We start from the raw sequence: 20,346 nt of genomic DNA, 5'->3' as shown, positions 1-20,346 counted from the left end.
ACCTTCAGACTGAAGTCATCGAGGAATTGCTGATTTCTTACCTTGATATGAGCACTAAGATAAATATAAATGAAATCTTGAGTTGTGGCTAAATTACAGAACTGAAATTGAATCCACTGCAGGATATTGCCTTGACTGCAGAAATATTACTATTTCACAAGTAAGCAGTGCAGAGTTTCATGTTTAGTCATAGTTCTACTTAATAAATGTGCAAAAGTCCTGGGTAACAGTGACACAACTAAATGTATTTATTAGAAAAACTACAGATATCAGTGAGGCACAAATCAGTTGACAATCTGATATACCATAAAGTATAAAAGCATCAGTCAATACACAAACTGCAAAAAAAAAGGAAAATGTTGAGCTCAGTTTTGATGATCTCCACAGTCTGATCACGAGCCTGGAGACATTCAGGGCTCAACAAACATGAGGGGCTGCATTTTGTTTGATTTGTTCAACAGCAACTCAGTCTGTGGTAAAGATCCTTGCAGCGATGTCGTCCAGCAGCCAGTCCACTCCGGATAACAGGTTCTCTCCTGTGACTGCGCTGCAACCGATGATGCACCAGTGATGACTTTTGATCTCATCCAGCGCTAACGCCTGCAGGAAAACACACAGGAGGACGTGATATAATAAAGCTGCACTACTGAAACACAGGAAAGAATTGTTGTAATGTGAAGGCACAGCTCACCTCTCTTATTGCCTCTTTCGACAGAGCTCCTGGCAAGTCTTGTTTGTTGGCAAAAACCAGCAGCGTTGCACCGGCTAACCTCTGCAGGGGATCAAGAACAAAGCATGAGGTCATACTCATTTCCGAGGCTAATCTCAAACCACTTCTTCAGCCAAAGAACCACCAGCTCTCAGCCAGAAAAGCTGCTGCACTGATTTGACTTAAAAAAAAACAAACAAAAAAAAAAAAAAACAACAGCCTGGTCTTCGACAGCCAAATCACAAATACTACACTCATGTCCTTCAAACGGTCCCCACTAAACCCTTTGTGCTTCCTGTGAGTGTGATGTTTTTGTATACCTCCTCCAGCAGCAGTGCACTGAGCTCCTGCCTGCAGTCCTCCAGCCTGAGTCTGTCCGCGCTGTCCACCACCCAAACCAGCCCGTCTGTGCTCTCAAAGTAGTTCCTCCAGTAGGAACGAAGGGACTTCTGACCACCTACATCCCAAATATTCAGTTTAAACCTGCAATGCAACAGAGAAAACACGAGGAGTGTGAAGAAAAATGGAAACGTACAGCCCGATAATCAAGTCTACCAAAGAAAAGGACACGAGGAATTCAATTTAATGTGCAAAGCCAACTGATAGTTCACCAGATTTTTTTCTTGGCCACTTTGATTTCACAATTATTTTGCAATTAAGCCTTAAATCATTCAAATCCATGCAAAATTTTGATTTATAGTCAACTTCTATTGAACCAACAGGTTTCTTCTGTCTGAAAATGACAAAAACAAGTGAAAAAGATAGTAAAACAAGTGAAAAAGATAGTAAAACACTGTTAGACACGGTAATAATGAGTATTAACTACTTCTGTGTTGTTGTTTTTTGTCGTTCTTATTGTCTTACCACCTTTTGTCATTTGTTTACATCATTTCCAGCTACAAGAAACCTATCTGAATAGAAAGCCACTATAAATCAATGTCCAGTTATGATGTGCATAAACAAATAAAGATTATCAAGAATTAATAACAGTACACCACCTATGACCTCAAGTGCAAGCTAAATATATATTGTAAGGCTTGTGGGGTGAGCTCCAAATGATTCATTACTTCTTACTTTATAGCTGCATGACTACTGTGTGTTTAATTTTAGAAAATATGATTGCAGGGTTTTGCAATTGCAGTTTTGAAGAACATTTTGTACTCTTCACAGAAATCTTAGGCAAGAAATTAGCCCTACCTTTTCTCGGTAATGCACGAGTTATTTCTGAGAATTCAAGTGCTTGCAGTGCAAAATCCTAAAATACATCATTTAACATGGCTTCGACCAGCGATGTTCCCCTATTTTGTTTTCCATGTACTAAATTCAGGATGAAAAAGTTGTTGTGAGTGATCTGTTAAAAAAAAAAATCCTTATAACTAAATATGTTTCTCTTTATTTGGTTCAGTAACATGAGACTACTGGGATGGAACTGTCTGTCTTTGCGTAGAAGAAGAAGAAGTTCTTCTTCGACGGTGCTAATGCAGGTCAGAGCTAAACGCTACCCTCGGTGCTCCAGAGTTTTGATGTTGAAGCCCAGCGTGGGAGAAATGGTGCTCACGTCTTCTCCGTTAAACTTCTTCAGGATGGTCGTTTTCCCCGCGTTGTCCAAACCTCTGCAGGACTCAGGTCAAAGAAAAAACACCTGACAGGTAACTCCTCATTCACCGGCTCCGAGTTAGCTGTGAGTGCTAGCTAAACATGCTAACATCATGAGGCAGCAGAAAACAAGGCTTACAAGCACACAGTCGTTTTCCTGTATTTTTACCCAACTACACGGGGATATAATTCGCTGCTTGCGGTTCAGGTGAAGTTATAATGATGCCACTAAATAAAAATGCTACTTTGTTCCAGCTAAGCTAGCAACGTTCACAGAAAGGATACAGCATCAGCAGCCTCATCTCCCGCTCCTTCTGTTTCATCTTCTTCAAAATTGTCAGCAATCCCATCGCGGCGCTTTCCCTCTAAACCGCTATTCTGAAAAATATATATTTTACAGTTTTTTTTAGCCTTTAAATTAGAAGATATGTAGCTTTTGGAAGCAGCATTGCGATCCAGGAAGAAGGTGCAGTGCTTATCCCGCCCCACGCAGCCACTGATTGGTTAGTTTAGTTGCAAGAGCGCATTGATTGGTTGCTGCAGAATTTTGAAGCTCGCTGATTGGTCAGGAAGGGTTAAAGGTGTGGTCATGCTGCGGGCACAGCGCAGCTCCCCTGAGTGTCTTTTGTGAGAATTACATGTTTGCTTGTCATACCTTATTTCTCAGTATACAGTGCACAGACTGACATAGTTTGAAAAAAAATAAAATAAAAATACACATAAATGCACCAATGATGTTATAGTACAGTCAATACAATTTATATGTTATACATTCAGGCCAGAAAAATCCACTCATATTTAGTTAATTCAGTCAAATAATGTAGTGATTTAGGGTGTAGCCAGCAGTGATGAAGGAAACATTAGATCCCTTAATTAAGTTAAAGTATTAACACACACTGCAAAAATAGTCCACGACAGGTAGAAGTCCTGCATTTAAAACTTTACTCAAGTAAAAGTATGTGACTATTTGCAGCAAAATGCAGTGAAAGCATGAAAAAGTGCTCATTGTGCTGTTTTTTTTGTCAGTGTTTTGCTTTTGTATATGATGTGTTTCGATTATTATTACTGCTGCATATGTTGCACTTTACTTTTGCTTAACTTGCTAATTACTTTATATACGGTTGGGTTGTTTCATGTACCGCAATGCCTCATATTCTATTCGATCAGCATAATGTTTGTATGTGTGTTATTTACAATCGTTTTTATATCTTGATGTGTAGAAGAAGCTCCTCGTCTTTCAGTTTATCACAACCACTCAGCAAAAGAAATCACCAAATCTGGAAAGAAAGGGTATGAAAGATTGTAATCTGAAGAGTAACTAAAGTTGTTAGGCAATGTAACAGAGAAAAAAAGGTACAATATTTACCTTTGAGACCCAGTGGAGTACAAATAGACAGAGAGAGAGAGAGACAAACAGATTTCCTCATGTGTTCTGTCTAAATATTGCTCTTCCTAAAATGAGAGGATGGTCAAAGTCAGAAATACACAACATAATTTCATGATTAAATCTTTTATGGCTATCAAATTCAATGTTTAGATAAGACTGAAATCGTGAAAGTGTTTTTTTTTTTTTTAACTGTGTAACTGTTAAATCTGAGTTTCTTATATAGCTCTGGATGACATGTTGTTTTATTAGCCACACAACCTGATCATATTAGTACATTGTAGTACACCTGAAATTACTGAAAACAAAGTGACACGAGAATCAAAAGATGAAAAATAAGCTGTTGGGTAGTAATGGAGTTGTACAGTCAAAAAAAGCTGCAAAGTGTATTATAGAAAAGTGCACATTATTATTATTATACACAATATGCATAATAATTAGTAAATGTTAAGTTTTCAAGTGACAGTCTCTGATGTAATTTTTCACAGATCTTAACTGTACATTTTTTATTATTTTTTTTAAAAACACAGGGGGAAACAATATTCACATCAAAATTTGTATTTGTATTAATTGTAATTTATTTCTTTATTTAATTGTACATGATTTGAATAGAAAATCACACTATTTTAACCGTAGTTAAATATTTTTTTAACAGATTAACTTTTGTGCAATCACAAGAAAAAGTTTGGAAAATCTTTAGAAATTCATTATTTTACAGTGTTTGTAAATTTACAGTATAATAATGATTTTTTTTTACAGTATTTAAATAATTTAAACAATTATTATTTTACAGATAGTTGCTGTTATTTGAAAGAAAAAATATGCATATAAATGGAAAATGCAAATTTTTTTGACTGTAATTTTGCAGATTTTCCCTGTTTTGTTGAATTATAGATAAAGTCTTGTAGAATTGCCAAAAAAGCATTAATTTACATGTTAACTGTAAAAAAAAAAAAAAAAGAAAAGAAAAAGTAAAATCAACCAAAACTGAAAGTAACACAAAAACCAAGTACACTAATCGCTTTAGTGTGTGATTCATAGGTATTTTCCCTTATTTTCCCAGTTTTAAAACATCTTTTGAACATTACAGTGTTCTTCGTTGCCATCGTTTAAACCAAGTTTTTTTCCAGCACATATGCTGACGAACCTCAGCAACCACGTAGTCTGGATCTCTTGGAAAAACATGACAAGGTCGGTTTTCTGCTTCACTGGGAAGCCATGGAGCCATGAAGGGAACTCTTTGTTCCTGAAGTTTCATCATTTGCTGCTGAGAACTCAGTGCCAGAAGCTGCTGGCTGATGTTTGAGGGTCTAAGTCACTCATTTCCAGGCAGAAAGCGCTTGAGAAATTCCCTGCACGTGTATTAAGTCATTTCTTTCCTAATATGGTCATCGGAACTGTCCCCCGACGGGGCCGCAGTCGGCAGGATGTGTTCAGGTGCAACCGAAAAAAGTGCGTGGGGATTAGCACTGTAATTCACTTTCACTTTATAAATCAGGGCTGACGCGATTAGAAGCGTGTGGAATACTTGTGTGGCGTTATGGGAAAGTAGAGTTTGCAAAATAAGTGTAAAAAGCATCAAGAGAAGCGGGCTGTTTTCATTGGATAACTACCGAGTGAAACTAACGTACTGCGTGTGAAGGCGGCTTGGCGGTCGCTGCTTCTCAGCACCGCCGTTTAAAATAAAGAGAAACTGAAAGGAAGGCTGTTGCATCATTGGTTGACCGGTGCCAAACCTCCTGTCCTCGTTTAAGAGCCACCAGACAAGCTGCATCCACAGCACTGACGAGTCACCAAGCAACCAGCACATTTTCGCTCCCATCAAGACACATTTTTTTATTTATCTTTTTTTAGACTTTCATCCACTTTAATCCGAGCTGCAGGCGATTTGCGCGCAGTTGCACCGTTTGAATGGCTGCGATTTGACCTGCGGGCTGCACCGATGATCCGGGCAGGAGGTTCGTCCCGCCGGTGGAGAAGCTGAGAACCGGAGATGTCCCCGTTATTCATGGACACCGGCTGTGATCTCAACAGCCCCGGATCCCTGTCAGCCGAGGAGTGCCACAGCAACACCGCCGGATCGGTGAGTCAATAAATCAATTAATCAATCAAAAGTCTTCTCATCATATTAGCTTTATGCAGAAGCTACAAGGTTGCTGTGATATCAGGAAATCCCGCCAATGTGTTAATTAACCAATAAATAATATTAATATTAAGGCTGTAAATACATTTGTATCCAGTTTTAATTGATGCATTTCTTGTTTTTGGTCTTTTTCAAAGCAGTTTGCAACTTGTTTATTCAAATGCCTCATGAAATTAAAGCTAATATCCTACTAATATGATCAGAATCAATCACAATTATGCAACTTAAATGCACTTAAAGGCTCCATATTAGACTATTAGGGATTTTGTTTTTAAATTTTGATTGATTTTTGCTCAGTCAGCTTTGGTGTCCTGTCAGGCTTCCAGTTGAAATGCATATTATACATATTTTGTCACCCCAATAAATACCTTAAATAGAAGAATAGAAGTTGTTTATATTCAGCCTCAGTCTGGGTTCTTAATGATTTTTCTTGTATTTTTCCTGTTAGTTTTTTTCCCCTGGTTGTACTGCAGAGAAAAGTTTAGCTCAGACGTTGATTACATCTTTTTCTGCACAAATGAATGTAATGCAATCCTGTTTTCATCACACGTCACCACTCATCGGGTATAAACGTTTCCATATGTTGTGTATTTTCAAAAAATGGTTTATTTCTAGTGATTTTATTCAGGAATGAGAGCAATGGGAGACTTTTTTTTTTACTATCAAGACAGCTTGATGTTGCTTTTTTTCAAGGGGGGAACTGTGCAGAAAAGCTCACTTCCATGTCTGAACCCCATTTACTGCTCATTAGCTCTGTCTTAACTTCCCATCACGCGCTCCATCACTGTCAGTTCCTCTCAATCCATCTCCAGGTCTGTTTATATTTTCATTCACCTGCTGCCTCTTGGAAACCACATGTCCTCTCATGTGATAGAGTCATCCCCTGACCTTGTGAACTGTAAAACCTAGAACACGCAGGGCAACATCAACAACATGCGCGCGCTGTAACCGACCCCAGGTGATCGTGGCCAACTGTGCATTCGTGTCCTGTTGCAGGAGGAGCGAGAGGCGGAGGGGCAGCATGTGGGAGGCAGAGGGACGAAAAGACGAGAGAAGAACCGAGATGCGGCGAGAAAGAGCCGCAAAAAACAAACCGAGAGAGCTGACGAGCTTCATGAGGTTAAAACCTGTCGTTCCTTATCTTATTTTGTTGCACTTTGCCTTCCTACTTTCTTTTACGATCACCCTCTAACCGTGTGTGTGCTGTGTGTGTTGTGTGTTGTGTGTGTGTGTGTGTGTTGTGTAATCTGGCAATGTACTCACAGCCATTTCTTGTAAATACTCTGCTTTAGAAGAAGGACTTTCACTCCCTCTGGGTTGCCCTCCTTCCTGGCCCTCCCTCTTCTTTCAGCTACACACACACCCATATACACACACACACACACACACTCATATACACAGACACACACACACTCCTGCCTCTGTTTTTCCATCTGTACCCACTTGCCTGTTCTATTTTTTTTGCCCTTCAGGGCTGAATTCCACAGGTTGCGACACACACACATATTGGCACAGAGACACTCGTGGACATGGAAACTTAACAGTGTGGCCCTACTGACAGCAACAATATGCACTAATATATACCACATGCATGTATATTCTCACACAGTGTAGCCTCCCCTTATTAAAAAAAAAACAATAAATGATTTATTTTCACTTCTTTATGCAGAAAAATGAGCAACTTTGCTGTTAAAGGTGAATTAAGCAGGCTTCAGGATAGAATCTTCAGTGTTACTGAAGTAGAAAAGGTAAAACAGCGGCAGTATCTTCATTAATTATCGTGTCATTGGGATCTCATCCAGCCTTATTCACCTCAGTTCTTTTCAGAATGAAAATAGCTGACCGTTGTTCACAGGGAGCAGGATGAATCCGGTCAAAAGGTCCAAGTGTAGTTTCCTCTGGAGAATCATCGTGTTATTCTTTCTTTCTGTGCATCAAGGGGGTTATTACTGGGAATTTTCGAGGGAGTTTCTTTTTTAGTTTTGCTGCTTAAATGCAGTAATATTTTAAGGAGAGCAGTTATCTGATCGCTTAAGTCAATTAAAAACCGAAAACACGCAGTTCTTCAGACGATAATTTGCGACAGATAATGCCTGTAAATTTTAGTGTGTTGCATTTTTGTCCTGTGGGACTTTGCACCGCTTCACAGCCTTTGGTCTTGAAACTCATTTAAAATGTCGCTTCATCTAAATTACCAAAAAGTAGAGGATCTGGCTCTGAGTGTGGAAGTGAAGATGACGTTTAGAAAATCAAAAAAAAGAGCTGGACAATCTGTTATTTCTACACTTGTGGAGGATTCCCTGTTCTCGCAAATTCCAGTTTGATTTCAGTTTTTACTACCTTTTTTCAGTTTCCAGACTTTAAGATGAGCTGCGAGTGGTGGCTTCTTGTTTAACAAACAGCTTGTTACATTCAATAGTCTTACAGGTAAAACTACATTTGTTCCCCATTTATATCAATAATCTGATTTCCTCTCCAGTGAATGTAGCAAAACTTAAATTATCATAGATGTGTCACTGCCCTCGTGCTTTGGCTACGATCCTGTGTTGGCCTCATTCTGACAACATGAAATAAAAACCCTTCGTCTCACTGTGCTGCACCTGAGCGCTCGTTTCTCTTTTAATTACAGTCATTTCCTATTTGTTATAACTGGCTGTGCAAAGGTCTGTTCAGAGAAGCAGCGTGTGTGAGTCCAGACTTTCGCTTTCTCTTTCTTGTTTCTTTCACTTCTCCTTCTCTCTCTTCAGGTTGTGTTTGAAGAAGAGTCAGTGAAATAAAAAAGAACAAGGTGTGTCAGCGGCGTGACGCCCTGCTGCTTTCACTGTGACTCCTAAACTCGTTGTGCGTTATTCAAGCCTGCACGCCCAGTTGTTCCGCCTGTTGCGAAGCATTACTGCACCCAAACTTAACGAGGCGCACGTTTAGAACGAGCCTCGCCTTGCTAAATAGGCGCAGCTTTATTTTGAAATGTTTACGGACCCCTTTTAGCTTAATTAATCTCATCTATTCTGCACCGATCAGCAGGGAATCACCTTTTTTTCCCCCGCCCTCCCTGTGTCCTCTCCTCGCCACCCACCCACCCACTCGTTTCACGCTGAACTTGCAGTGCTGTCGCTTTTAATGGCAACATTTCACTTCTCCTTCGTGGCGGTTCTGGCGCCGGACTGGTATCATCCGCTCCACGGCCCTTTGTGGTTTCTATTACAGCACTTGTGAAGAGGAGAAGCGTGTCATTAGTTTTGCTTTTATTACAGCGCAGTTCAGGAGTTGTTCTGTGGGCGGGAAGTGTTCCTCTTCACTGTTTGTCTTTTGACGAATGTGTTTAATCAGTTTTTACGGCTGATGGGGACCTCTCTCGGGGATAATAAAGATAAACCTGACTCGACTTGATATGAACTCTTTGTCATGTGTGGCCCTGTTTTCTCCTCTCCTGTGTCTGACTTTTCTTTTTGCCTCCGTCTCCTCAGGAACTCCAGGAGCTGGAGCGATCCAACGCCGCTTTTAAAAAGGAGATCGCCGCTTTGAGAAAAGAGCTCCACCTCTACCAGACCTCTCTGGAGCGTCACGAACCTCACTGCCGCCTCGGCGCCTCCTCCGCCGACTCTCGCCGCCCTCCAAAAGTCCCTCCCCAGGTTTCAAACCCCACTTTGGCTACTTCTCCTTCACTCTCTACCTCTTTAACCTCCAGTCTTCAAAACCTCCCACCGACTACAACATTAGCCTCGTCAGTTGAACTCTTCACCTCCTCCTCTTCCTCTTCCTCCTCCTCCGGCAGCAGCCCAGTGACTGTTACTTACTCACCCTCCTTCCCGACACATTCGGCTCCTCACTCATTGTTTAGCGACGCCGCTCAAATGACCTCGAGGCCGACGAGCAGCAGCCTTCTTTCAAACCCTCCCGCCCAAGTCCACAAAACCTCACCAGCTCCTTTCTCAGTGGACGCATTTTTAATGAAACAGACTCCTTTTCCTCCGCCTCCTTACACCCGTGTCGAGGCAGAAAACACAAACTGCGCCATGAACTCGCCCCAACTTCATCCATACCCGTTCAATCCGAGCAGGTTGAGTCCTCCTAAGTCTCTCTTGGCTTCACCTCAGGCCAGCTTGCAGCCGTCTCCGGCCCTTCCTTTTGCCCCGAAGCCCAGTTACAATCAGCCAGTTTTACCCTCTCCTGCGTCCCTGCTGTCTCTCCTCACTGTCCCCAGTCCTCTCAACATATCTCAAACTACCTCCAGCAGCACCGACGGATCTCTTTCACAACCGCCGTCGGAGGATCTCGGCTTCGATCTTAACGAGTTCCTGGAAAACAATGACTGGATCCTAAGTGGGACGAGTAGCACTACAGAATAGGCTTTTATTTATAAGTTGTGAGCAGCTTGACTGAATTCTGAATTTTCAAACTTGCAAATCAAAGGCACAAGTTTTGTTTTTTTTGAAGTATTTATAACAACAGCTTAAACACAAGTAGTCGGGCTTTTATTCAGTTTTCTGCTTTCTAAATGGGATCTTTAGTGAGATTTCTTGATGTGAAAGTTGCATCAGTTTAGTAGATCCTCACCATTTCTTTCAATTCCTGACATCCAGCTCGCAGCTTCTAAGTTAAATCTCACAGGATCCGAGGCTAAAACTCCATAAATGTGAACCGACTCTACGATTAACTCCAGTGCCTTTTTTCCCCAGAATGTTTAAAAAAAAAAAAAAAAACAGTCCCTTTCTTAATCAAAACCGGAGACACTCGCAAAACTGACTCAACAGGCAAAACCTCTGAGTTGTGCTCTGAGATGGGGTGGAGTACTCACTTCCTCGCAACTTCATGGAAATGCCATCTGGAGAAATTTCCATCTGTGCCGTGGCGTAAAAAGACACGACATGCTAGAGTTAATGACATCCTGGAATTGCTGCATCAACTTCAGGAAACTTTTCTTTCTTTCTTTTCTTCTTCTTCTTCTTTTTTTTTTATAACCTCATTTAAAAATACACAATCAAGCGCACACCCTCTCCTCACACAGTCTCACATATTCTGCTGCTGCTGATCATTTATTTATAGCTTCAACCCCACGAAAACTGAAAAATTATTCAGTTTACTAATTTAGTTATTGCAATTATGATTACAGAGCGAGCCCTTCCTGGTCTTTTCAATTCTCTCTGATCCAAAAGTGTTGTGATGTTGTTTTATGTATCACAGCGTCACTGTTTGAGACAACAGACCGACTCTAGACGTGTTATAGTACAAACTATATGCAGCGGCTGTGTGTGTGCACGGAATAATAAATGTATGATGTCGAGTGAGACCGATGGATCGGGGAGAATGCAAAAAAAAATAAATATTGCAAGGGAACTTTAAAAATAATCCCACCACGACAAGGCTCGGTAAATTATTTATTTTCCTACATTTTAGATAATATAGTAAAACAATCTCTTCAAATTATACAGTTACTTGTAGGCTAAAAATGCTGGGTTTCGCTCGCAAATGTGGGTCAGCGAGCAGATCAAGCTTCCTCAGAGGCTCCGAACTGAAGATGTGTTTGTTGTTTTGTGGGAATTTGGTTCATGCAAAGTGTTAAATACAGTTAGCTTTAACGTAAACCAAAACGTCAATATGTGGATTCAAGCATTTTTTTGTTTTTATTTTTTGCATTAAATAAGTTTCATGAATCTGCTCTCCAAAGTAACGCGGCTTTTTCATGCTGCCTGGGAGGAAGCGAACAGCAGAACCCAGCAGGCCGAGGGGATGAGGTTGTCAGGGGCAGCTTCATTAAGGTTGATGACGGTGACAGCTAGTGGCTCACTAACTTCCCTCACTCATGGGAGTCTAAACCTATAATTAAAAAAAAAGGCCTAATTAGCGAATCCCTTATTGTGCATATTTCCAGCAAGCTAATTTTTTTTTCTTCCTTTTGGCTCCTGTAACTGACAATAAGAGCACCAAGAGCTGCTTCAGTCTATCATAGGAACTTAATATTTTATTTAAGCTAGGAAATGCTACTGAGTTTATGCAGCGTGATTGTATCGAAATGATGATTTTGGTTTTTCAAATGATGATTTATGCAGATGATGATGCTTTGTACGCATAGGATTATATATATATATATATATATGAGTTGTTTTATTTAGTGTAAGGCCTTTCAGTTGTGTGTGACCATTTGTATTTAACATGCATTAGATAATATATTTATGCAACAGGAAAAGTTAACTACAAATAAAAACATTTTGCAGTTGCGTTTTTGTTCCAGTTTGAATTGTGTTCTATTTAAGACCAAATGATGGAATAAAAAAATGTGATTATTTCAATGGATTTTGCCGTATGAGTCACAATTTTAGAAGAACTGGTCATTTTTCAGTTGGTTTGGTATGACTAGTAGCTTATCGAGCTACTTAACTTTCTTTAATCCAGATTTTTCATTTTAAAGAAATCTTTAAAGAATTTTACGATTATTCACAGTTGCAGGTTTTTGTGTGATTTTGCATTCACAGTCAGCTTTTGTAGTTTTATCGACGTTTTATCTGTGTTGAAGAAAATACTGAAAAAAATCTAAAATTAAAAGTGAAAATTAAAGAAGTAACTCCCTATTTATCACTAAAAAAGTAATTTGACGCCAGTACTTTGGCTGCAAAACTGTACTTGACTGTGTTCTTGTCTGCCGTGTAGCTGAAATTCTAGGATACTGTTGATTTGTATTATAGGCTACGATTTATTAGAAGTGTTTCTCACAAAAAAAAGCATTACAAGCATTTACCTCCCACTACATATTCACATGAGTAACTGAAATCCTCTTCCCACAGGTCACAAGGTTCCAGCTTCTTTAAATCAAGAGATTTTAGGTCTCTATTTGTCACGTCTTCATATAGTACGGGAAGCAAAATGCACTTTGACTCATTGCTGCGCAATAAGTCATGAGAAAAAGAAGCGTTTCTTAATAGAAACGACAAAAAATATTAAATGAGTAATTAATGTGAATTGTGTAAGAGTAGTGTGTGAATGTGCATAGATTTATCTTATATGCATACTGACATTGTTCCATTGATCTTCTTAGTCAATACATCCTCCACCAAATAATGTTTGTTGAGGCCAAACATGATTTTTTAGAGTATAATGATCAATACTGACCTGAAAAACCCCATCAGTCGACTCCTGGGTAAGTCCACCATTTTGACCTGCACTAAAATATCTTCAAACATGAATACGTTTGTGATTTTTGTGAAGTTGTTGCTCTATTAAAGTATTATCATTTGCTTAATACTTTGGTTTGCAGAGTTAAATACTTCCTAAATCAGCCTCACTTGTCATTGTTAGCATGTTAGCATATTAGCAGCTACATGTAGCCTAGCATCCCAGAGGGGCTAACATGACCTTTCAGTCCTGTTAATAGCTTATATAGCCTATTATTAGACTTCAGACTAATGTTACCAGCTTGAATATAAACAACATGTTTGAGAGGTTAACCCTCACTTATTACAGTATGGTACATTAATAGAGTGCTGCTAACCACAGTGTTGTCCCTAACAGCCTATTATTAGCATCTGGTGAAGCTAAGCGGCGGAGCTCCTCTGGTGTCTGTGCTGCCGGACGTTAGCCGAGGTAAGAAGACACAATTTACATCCGAGACCACTACATACAGCCAGTTGTCTTTTCACATCTTCTCTTGAATGGTGTAGGTAGTCTTTAAATAAAATTGAAATTATTTTCTAGGTTTGAGGAAATCAAAATTTTGAGGTGCTTTAAAGGAAAATGCCCCTTGATTTGTGGTAAGAAGGCCTCCATTTTCTACACGCTAGCTTAGATTTTTGCTAAATAACGCACGCCATCATGAAATACAATGACATATTACTTTACTAACTGATAACAGAAGTAAAAAAATGTGTTATCTGTCCAAAAGTCAACCTAGCTGATTTTTTGTTAAGCTAATAACATGATGCTATATTAGCATACGGTAGCACTAGCTAGCTAGCTAGCTTGAATTCCTCACTACTGTCAGCTATTCATCCATATAGTTGTTGATTTCTCTTTATTTTTATGTCAGGAATTTAAATATTACTGATAATTAAGTTGAAGCAAAGTTATAACAGTTGTCCTAAACTCATTAGTTTTGAAATAATTGGTGATAATCAAGCCATCTAAAAATTACAACCTAAATAGTTTCTATGTATTATTTAGCATTTATGTTGCAGTTTAAGTCGTAGCAACATTAAAATGTGAAAATAAGGTTAATCTACTGCATTTGTCAGAAATCTGTATTGATTAAAATGACTTGTGATGTAAGACGCTCCCCTTTCAAGATTTTACAATTAGTTTCATCAAACCAAAGGTGTAGCCTATTATGATTTAATTACAATGTCCATTTATTCACCTCAGCATACTTCTTGAGATATGTTTTTATTCAATATATATTTACATATAGAGAGAGGGAGAAAAAGCAGACATGGAAAATAGGCCTCTTATGTTGGTTTGTCCTCCCAGACAGCCTGACGTCATGCCAAAAAGTGATCACCTGCCAAAAAAAGATTGTGTACTTCATGTTAAAGCTGCATCTTCCACTTTATGTACATGTACTTTTATCTGGGTTAAAAAGTAACATAACATGCAAATAATTGTACGTCTGTGATCGTAACAGGTGTGTCTTTAGCGAAACATTAGTGTTAGTACAGATGACAGTGTAATCAAGCGTGACATTTAGGATGATTACAGGTTATGTTGAAGTATCCTTTACTTCATGGTTAGATTAACTGTTCACCTGTGATCTTAGAAAAAATGTGCCTTTTGTATTCTTATTTAGACATAGATGACCATGATTTAAGGATGCTTTTATATTTACAGTGAATAAATGGTCTTGTTTGCAGTTATAGTCTATAATCTGTGCAGTATAACCATCCTGATTGAAAACAGTGATTTCAGTTGCAATGCAAAGGATCCACTCACTATTTGGCAAGTGTACAGCAGCATTACCTGAGCTGAGCTGGTCATTTAAAGCTATTTCAGCAGGCAAAAGCAGCTGGGTTGGTTATAACTCAGGCCACAGAGCAGGTGAACTAATGCACAGAGGAAAGGTTTTTGGTGGAGGATCACTTTTTGGCACAACCTTCCTCCGGTTTTCCCAGAAGGGAAGTGGCTGATCTCACCTGGGACACACAGGAGAGGAGGAGGAAGAGGAGGAAGAGGAGGAGGAAGGGTCGCAGGAGCACCTATTATGTATAAGATGATACAAAAACACAGTCAGTGCAGCTGAGGTGTGACTGATTTGGAGACGGAGGCGCGTCCGTGCGCGTAAGAGAGCGCGAACAAGTGTGGAGATCAGAACAATAGATGGGACCTGATCCTCAACTACAACCTCAGCACACAAACAGACCTCGGATAGGGCAAGATGGGGGAGCGGGAGGCGGGGTGGGGGAGGAATGGAGGAGGAGGGGAGTCGGACAGATGCTGGAGCGAATATTTCCCAACGAGGCGCACAAACAGCACCCAGAGGTGATGCAGGAGAGGCTCTCGTGACGCACGCGTTTACATTGAAGCGGCTTTTAAAGAAAAGCGCAGCCGGGCCACGTAAATAAAAGCATATAAATAAATAAATCCATCCTATAGCGTCATCCGCAGTGAGGAGCCTCGGTCCTCTCTCTCCTTGCACCACCTTTAGGCTGAGGAACCTGCGTCAAGGCGGAAGGAGTGAGACGAAGCAGCATCCGCCTTCAAAATAAAATCTGATTGAAGAGAAATCTGCTCTGAAACAAAAGGGCAAATCTTGACTCTGCAGGCTTCAAGATTTTCTAATATAAATGCAGAACTAGAGCCTTTGTGGATGCCTGACACTGTCTCCATGCTTTTATTAGGAAAATGGAGAAACTACCGAAAGAAGAATGCATGTATTTACTAAAAACAGGCTGCAAAAGTAAACCCACATATTGTTGTGTATTATTTTATCTCTTGAGTATTACTGTATTCTTAATAAAGCAATTAATATTATTTTTCTATAATCAGTGTATTTCTCAGGCCATTAAAGTATCATATTCAGTAAACGAGTTAACTGCGTTTTTTGTGTCTCCATATGCGTGTTCTTTTTGGGCTTTTGTGATGTGTTTTTGTTGGTTTTTGCGATATATAGTTTTCGCCGCAGGGTTTTGTGAGAGGATGTTTTTATCTTTTTTTCTTATGGGGAGATGTGGGCTTTTTGGTGTGATGTGGGGATCTCGGGGTGTTCTTGTGGGGGGTTTTTGTGCGAAAGGGAGGGGACTTGGTTTTTTTTGGCCAAGGGGTGGGTGCCGGGTGGTTGGTTGGTGGGCGGATGAGTGAGTGTGCCGGAGTGAGTGCGGAGGGGCTGCTGGTTTCGCTGGTTTGGTAGCTAGGGGACAAGGTGACTGTGTGACTTTTATGGTTGTTTTGGTGGTATGGACGTTTCAAGGTTGGAGGGTGGGTTGGTCTGTTGGTCTGGTGCGTTTGAGCGTTTGCTCTGTCGTTCTGTCTTGCGCTTTTGATTGTGTTGTTTAATTGATTCCTTGCTGCATCTTGTCTTCTTTTTTCATCTTTTCAAACAGTTTCTCCAGCAATATCAAAATAGAGAAGAAAGGGAGCAAAAATATGCATATTTTAAAATGGGCAACTCATTGATGACCTCAAATATTGCAAATGAAATGTGTAATATTTCAGTTTCATGTGCAACAGTTCATCATTATGTGTATATATTACTTTACTATCTTAGAATCACTGCCAGCATTACTCCTTACTTTTCTATTCTTGTCTTATTTAGCTGGTTTCTTTTTATTGTCAGTAGTGGATCATGTTTATATCTTATTGCTTTTCTACTTGGTATTACATCTACTCTCATGTTGTGCCTCTTTTTGAACAATATCTGGGATAAGAAGAAGAGTTAAAACAATTTTACAGATGTTTTCCTGTCATTTAATTACAAATAATAATTAGTAAAATCTCAGGAAAAAGTATTAATGTACCTCTTAACCCTAAAAAAAAGTCCACATCAAAAATCTGCACATTTCCAAATGTTGTTGTTCAATGTTAGATCGTAATATGACACAACTTTCATTGTATTTACATCAGCTAAAAATCTAAATATTTTACAAATATTTGCTGTTGCTGGTAAGAAAAACCATGTATATTGTTATTTTTGATTTATTATATATAGTTTGAACAAATGGTGAATTTTTTTTAAACTTTTATTTCAAATGAAAGATGATGTCTAGTAAATCTCAGGGGAAAAAAAGTATTCATTTACATGTTAACCATAAAAAACAAGCCAAAACTATAAATAACAGCCGGATCAAAAGTCTGTATTTTTATTTTTACAAACATGAATTTGTCATTTTACAACTTGTGACCATCTGCACATGTTGTAACAGAACAGATTACTGTTGGTTCTTAATTAATATTACACAGTTTTTGTGTATTTAATTGTTTTTAACAGATATTTTCTGTTATTTTCATGTGTTTCTACAGTTTATCAGTGTTACAGTATTTCACTGTTTTAATGAATTTTTTCGGGCAACGTTGCAGACACATTTACATTTGTTTTTTCATGCTAACCTTTTTTTTTTCTTTTTTTTTTTCCCCACAGTGCAGCACCAACAGAAGAAACATCATAATGAAAGGATCACAGGTTGAGTCACACTCATACTCATCAGCTGCAACATTTAAACCACTAACAGTTCTGCTGGGAAACCGTGAGTCCTAGACGTTACTTTACATGTACCTCCACCCTAAACACTGTTTCACGCCTCTCATGTCAACAGAGTTCCCTGAAGGCAGCGTTCTCCCCCAGCAGGACAACACACGCTGCCAAAACTTTTCAGGAGCAGCTCAAGGAGATCACAAGGTGTTGACCCGGCCTCCAAACGCCCCAGATTCTAATCAAGCTTGCATGGGATGCGCTGGTATTAACCTGATCCATGGAGGCTCCACTGCACAAATCAGAGGACCTCCAGGATCTGGTGCCAGAATCCACCGGACGCCCTCGGAGGTTCTGGCATCAGTGACCTGATGGGTCAGAGCTGTTGTGGTGGTTTTAATGTAGCAGCTGATCAGGGAGCTCCAGTGTAATCTTATCATTTTTAACTCCAGAGTTTATTTCGGTACATCTTGCTGCCCTTTAGTGCCGATACGTTGATCTCTGGCATTTTAAAGACTGCATCAGAGATGTGAGACTTTAAACCTCTTTTTCTTTATTTTTTTTTCTCTGCAAGTCAACACCTCGCTTTGAAAGATGTTTATCTTTAGTTCTTAAGGCATCCTGTTATGTCAGTAAGCCTCACATGGCCGGCCCAAATTAACCAACCAACCTTTGATTCTCTGAACTCTGAAGAGGCTTCTTCCATTCACAATCACTGCTTTGTGTTCAGTGTTCTAGTTGGCCAGATCGCACAAAGAAGTGTTAATTATCGAGGCAATGTCTAGAAACCAGGTTTATGGGCACATGTTTGACGCTCATGTTTATTTAAATATTTTATTTAAGGTAAATATTAGGCATGAAAATCCTACAAAAATATTTAAATAGAACTTAAGTGACTAATTTAAATTGTAAGTCCAACATTCGACTGTATTTAGACACTGTTGAAGTTTAAGTTAAACATGTTTGCAGTCAAAAATGATTGGTCGGATTACAGTAATTAAATCAAGCAAATATGGAGATATATGCAGTTAATTGGCTTTCTTTCTTTGTTGTACCAACTTGATTTACATATTTACACATGTAATTTTTAGAAATGTAAAATTAATCAACCCATGTCCATGTCTTTTACTCGTTTTTAACATTCATTCAAGGAGGTTTATTATTATTTATTATTATTATTATTATTTAGGAGGTATGACTATAAAAAAATACACCAAAAAACTAAAAACCTCAAAGTTCCCTGTGGGTAAGCTTTACTGTTATTGTTGTGTGTAGTATATTCTAGTGTTTATATATGTGTTATGTGTAGTATATACACTGAACAAAATGTAAACGCATCCACCTCACAGATGTGACATGTCAAGAAGTGCTCACGTACATAGATTTAGACAAATTTGTGAACAATATTTAAGAGATATAAGCCTTTTGTGTTCATAGAAAAAGTCTCAGATCTTTGAGTTCAGCTCATAAAAAATGGGAGCAAAAACAAAAGTGTTGCGTTTACATTTTTGTTCCGTGTATAATGTGATTTTAGTCCATTTTTGCCGGTTTTCTCACAGTTAACATGTAAATTAATACTTTTTTTCTGTGATTTATTAGCTATTATTTGTAATTTAACACAAAACCAAAAACCTGTTAAATGACAGCACATTTCCAAAAAGAAATTACACATAAAAGCTGTTTATCTTTTACAGTTTGGCCCAGAGAGGGAAAGGAAGGGGTTTGTTTTGAACCCATCAGCTGTTTTTTTTGCTTTATTAAAATTCCAGCACATTAACCGCCTTTTGTTTTGAAGGCCTGAACGCTTCACTTCCGCCCTCCTCCTGCCTCACTCGGTGCGTCTTGACGCAGCTCGCCGAGACGCTGTAGGACAACCGGATAACGGGAACCGAGAAGGGGGACAGGAGCAGAACGCGTCAGTCTGACAGACATAGACGGGGTGCTATTGTATAACACGGGCCTTCAAGGGTTTTTTCTTCTTCTTCTTCCTCTCCTGGCTGCGAGGAGGAGCTGCACCTTCTCCCCCGTTTTTTTTTTCTTCCTTCTCCCCCTTCTGTTTGCTATTTGCTCTCACCGCGGAGGTGTGAAGCGGAGCGCGGGGCTGCGGGGCTCGGCGTTGCATCGGCCGCTGGCGGAGGACCTGCACATGTCGGCGCGGTGAGGTGTGTTTCCCCGCCCTGGTACGGTTGGAGGACGGCAGAGGAGGAGGGGAGGAGGAGGAGGAGGCGGCTGTGTGGAGGGGTGTGAACCGCGACAAGAGCAACGTTATTACAGCAGGAGAAGAAAAAAAATCAGAATAATACACGGTCGGAGGGGGGATCCGATCAGGGGGAGAAAAAAAAAAAGCCAGAAGGACAACAGTGATGCGGCAGCCGAGGTGGGCCCAGATTGATGATTTTATGATATCATCACTCACCGCCAGGACCGATTTTTATTGATAAGGAGGATCATCGAGGAGAACAAACTGGACCTGGAGTACGTTTGATCCGGATAAACAAGGAGGAGGAGGTTTTTTTTGTTGTTGTTGTTTTTTCTCTCTGTGTGTAGAAGGAGCTGCATGAAAACACACTGAAATCCAAATTTAGGCCGATGACTTAGTGTGAGTGTGCGCGCGCGTGTGTGTGTGTGTGACGCCAATACAGCAGCAGCAGCAGCAGAGAGAGGTGTGTGTGTGTTTGTGTGTGTGTGTGTGGAGGAGACGCGCCTGTCTGAGCATCATCTGGAGGATGGTACACAAGCGATCCGTGCGTAAAAGCCAGAAGATTCAGGGATGGTGCTGATGCTGCCGTTTCCACTCCGGCTCTGATACAGACAGCGAGGCGCGCAGCTCAGGAGGGGGAACTGGACATCCAGAAAACCTCTCTCCTTCCTCCGCCTCTGCACCTTTCTCTCCCCTCTCCTCCCCC

At 39.9% G+C, this 20,346-nt stretch overlaps 2 protein-coding genes across 3 annotated transcripts; one reads left to right on the top strand and one right to left on the bottom strand.

Annotated features, from left to right (window-relative positions):
• Nucleotides 1-224: 224 nt before the first annotated feature.
• On the bottom strand, nt 225-2,801 carry arl2 (ADP-ribosylation factor-like 2). Its single transcript, XM_008286859.1, has 5 exons — nt 2,591-2,801; nt 2,212-2,322; nt 1,030-1,192; nt 692-772; nt 225-600 (listed from the first exon to the last, which is right to left on the bottom strand). Exons 1-5 carry the CDS (start codon nt 2,653-2,655, stop codon nt 466-468), a joined length of 555 nt encoding a protein of 184 aa, XP_008285081.1. The 5' UTR covers nt 2,656-2,801; the 3' UTR covers nt 225-465.
• batf2 (basic leucine zipper ATF-like transcription factor 2) lies at nt 2,284-12,126 on the top strand. 2 transcript variants are annotated; one of them, XM_008286861.1, is made up of 4 exons: nt 2,284-2,358; nt 5,544-5,772; nt 6,829-6,951; nt 9,300-12,126. In XM_008286861.1, exons 2-4 carry the CDS (start codon nt 5,683-5,685, stop codon nt 10,179-10,181), a joined length of 1,095 nt encoding a protein of 364 aa, XP_008285083.1. In that variant the 5' UTR covers nt 2,284-2,358; nt 5,544-5,682; the 3' UTR covers nt 10,182-12,126. The 2 variants fall into 2 exon arrangements, with proteins under 2 accessions (XP_008285083.1, XP_008285082.1); XM_008286860.1 differs by lacking the exon at nt 2,284-2,358 and having other exon boundaries at nt 5,438-5,772.
• The last annotated feature ends 8,220 nt before the right edge of the window (nt 12,127-20,346 follow it).

The sequence above is a fragment of the Stegastes partitus genome, unplaced genomic scaffold (assembly GCF_000690725.1).
Source record: "Stegastes partitus isolate 25-593 unplaced genomic scaffold, Stegastes_partitus-1.0.2 Scaffold474, whole genome shotgun sequence".
Taxonomy (NCBI): domain Eukaryota; kingdom Metazoa; phylum Chordata; class Actinopteri; family Pomacentridae; genus Stegastes; species Stegastes partitus.
Note: the sequence above shows the minus strand (reverse complement) of the source record. Positions and strands in the feature narration are given on the sequence as shown.

Bases quoted from the DNA above. Each gene is read 5' to 3' on its own strand.
- arl2 (XM_008286859.1), bottom strand. From the start codon at position 2,655: ATGGGATTGCTGACAATTTTGAAGAAGATGAAACAGAAGGAGCGGGAG. The intron at 2,323-2,590 runs GTATCCTTTCTG...TGAGTCCTGCAG, and splicing joins GAGATGAGGCTGCTGATGCT to AGGTTTGGACAACGCGGGGA. The intron at 1,193-2,211 runs GTAGCGTTTAGC...GTTGCATTGCAG, and splicing joins AAAACTCTGGAGCACCGAGG to GTTTAAACTGAATATTTGGG.
- batf2 (XM_008286861.1), top strand. From the start codon at position 5,683: ATGTCCCCGTTATTCATGGACACCGGCTGTGATCTCAACAGCCCCGGA. The intron at 5,773-6,828 runs GTGAGTCAATAA...GTCCTGTTGCAG, and splicing joins ACAGCAACACCGCCGGATCG to GAGGAGCGAGAGGCGGAGGG. The intron at 6,952-9,299 runs GTTAAAACCTGT...CCGTCTCCTCAG, and splicing joins GAGCTGACGAGCTTCATGAG to GAACTCCAGGAGCTGGAGCG.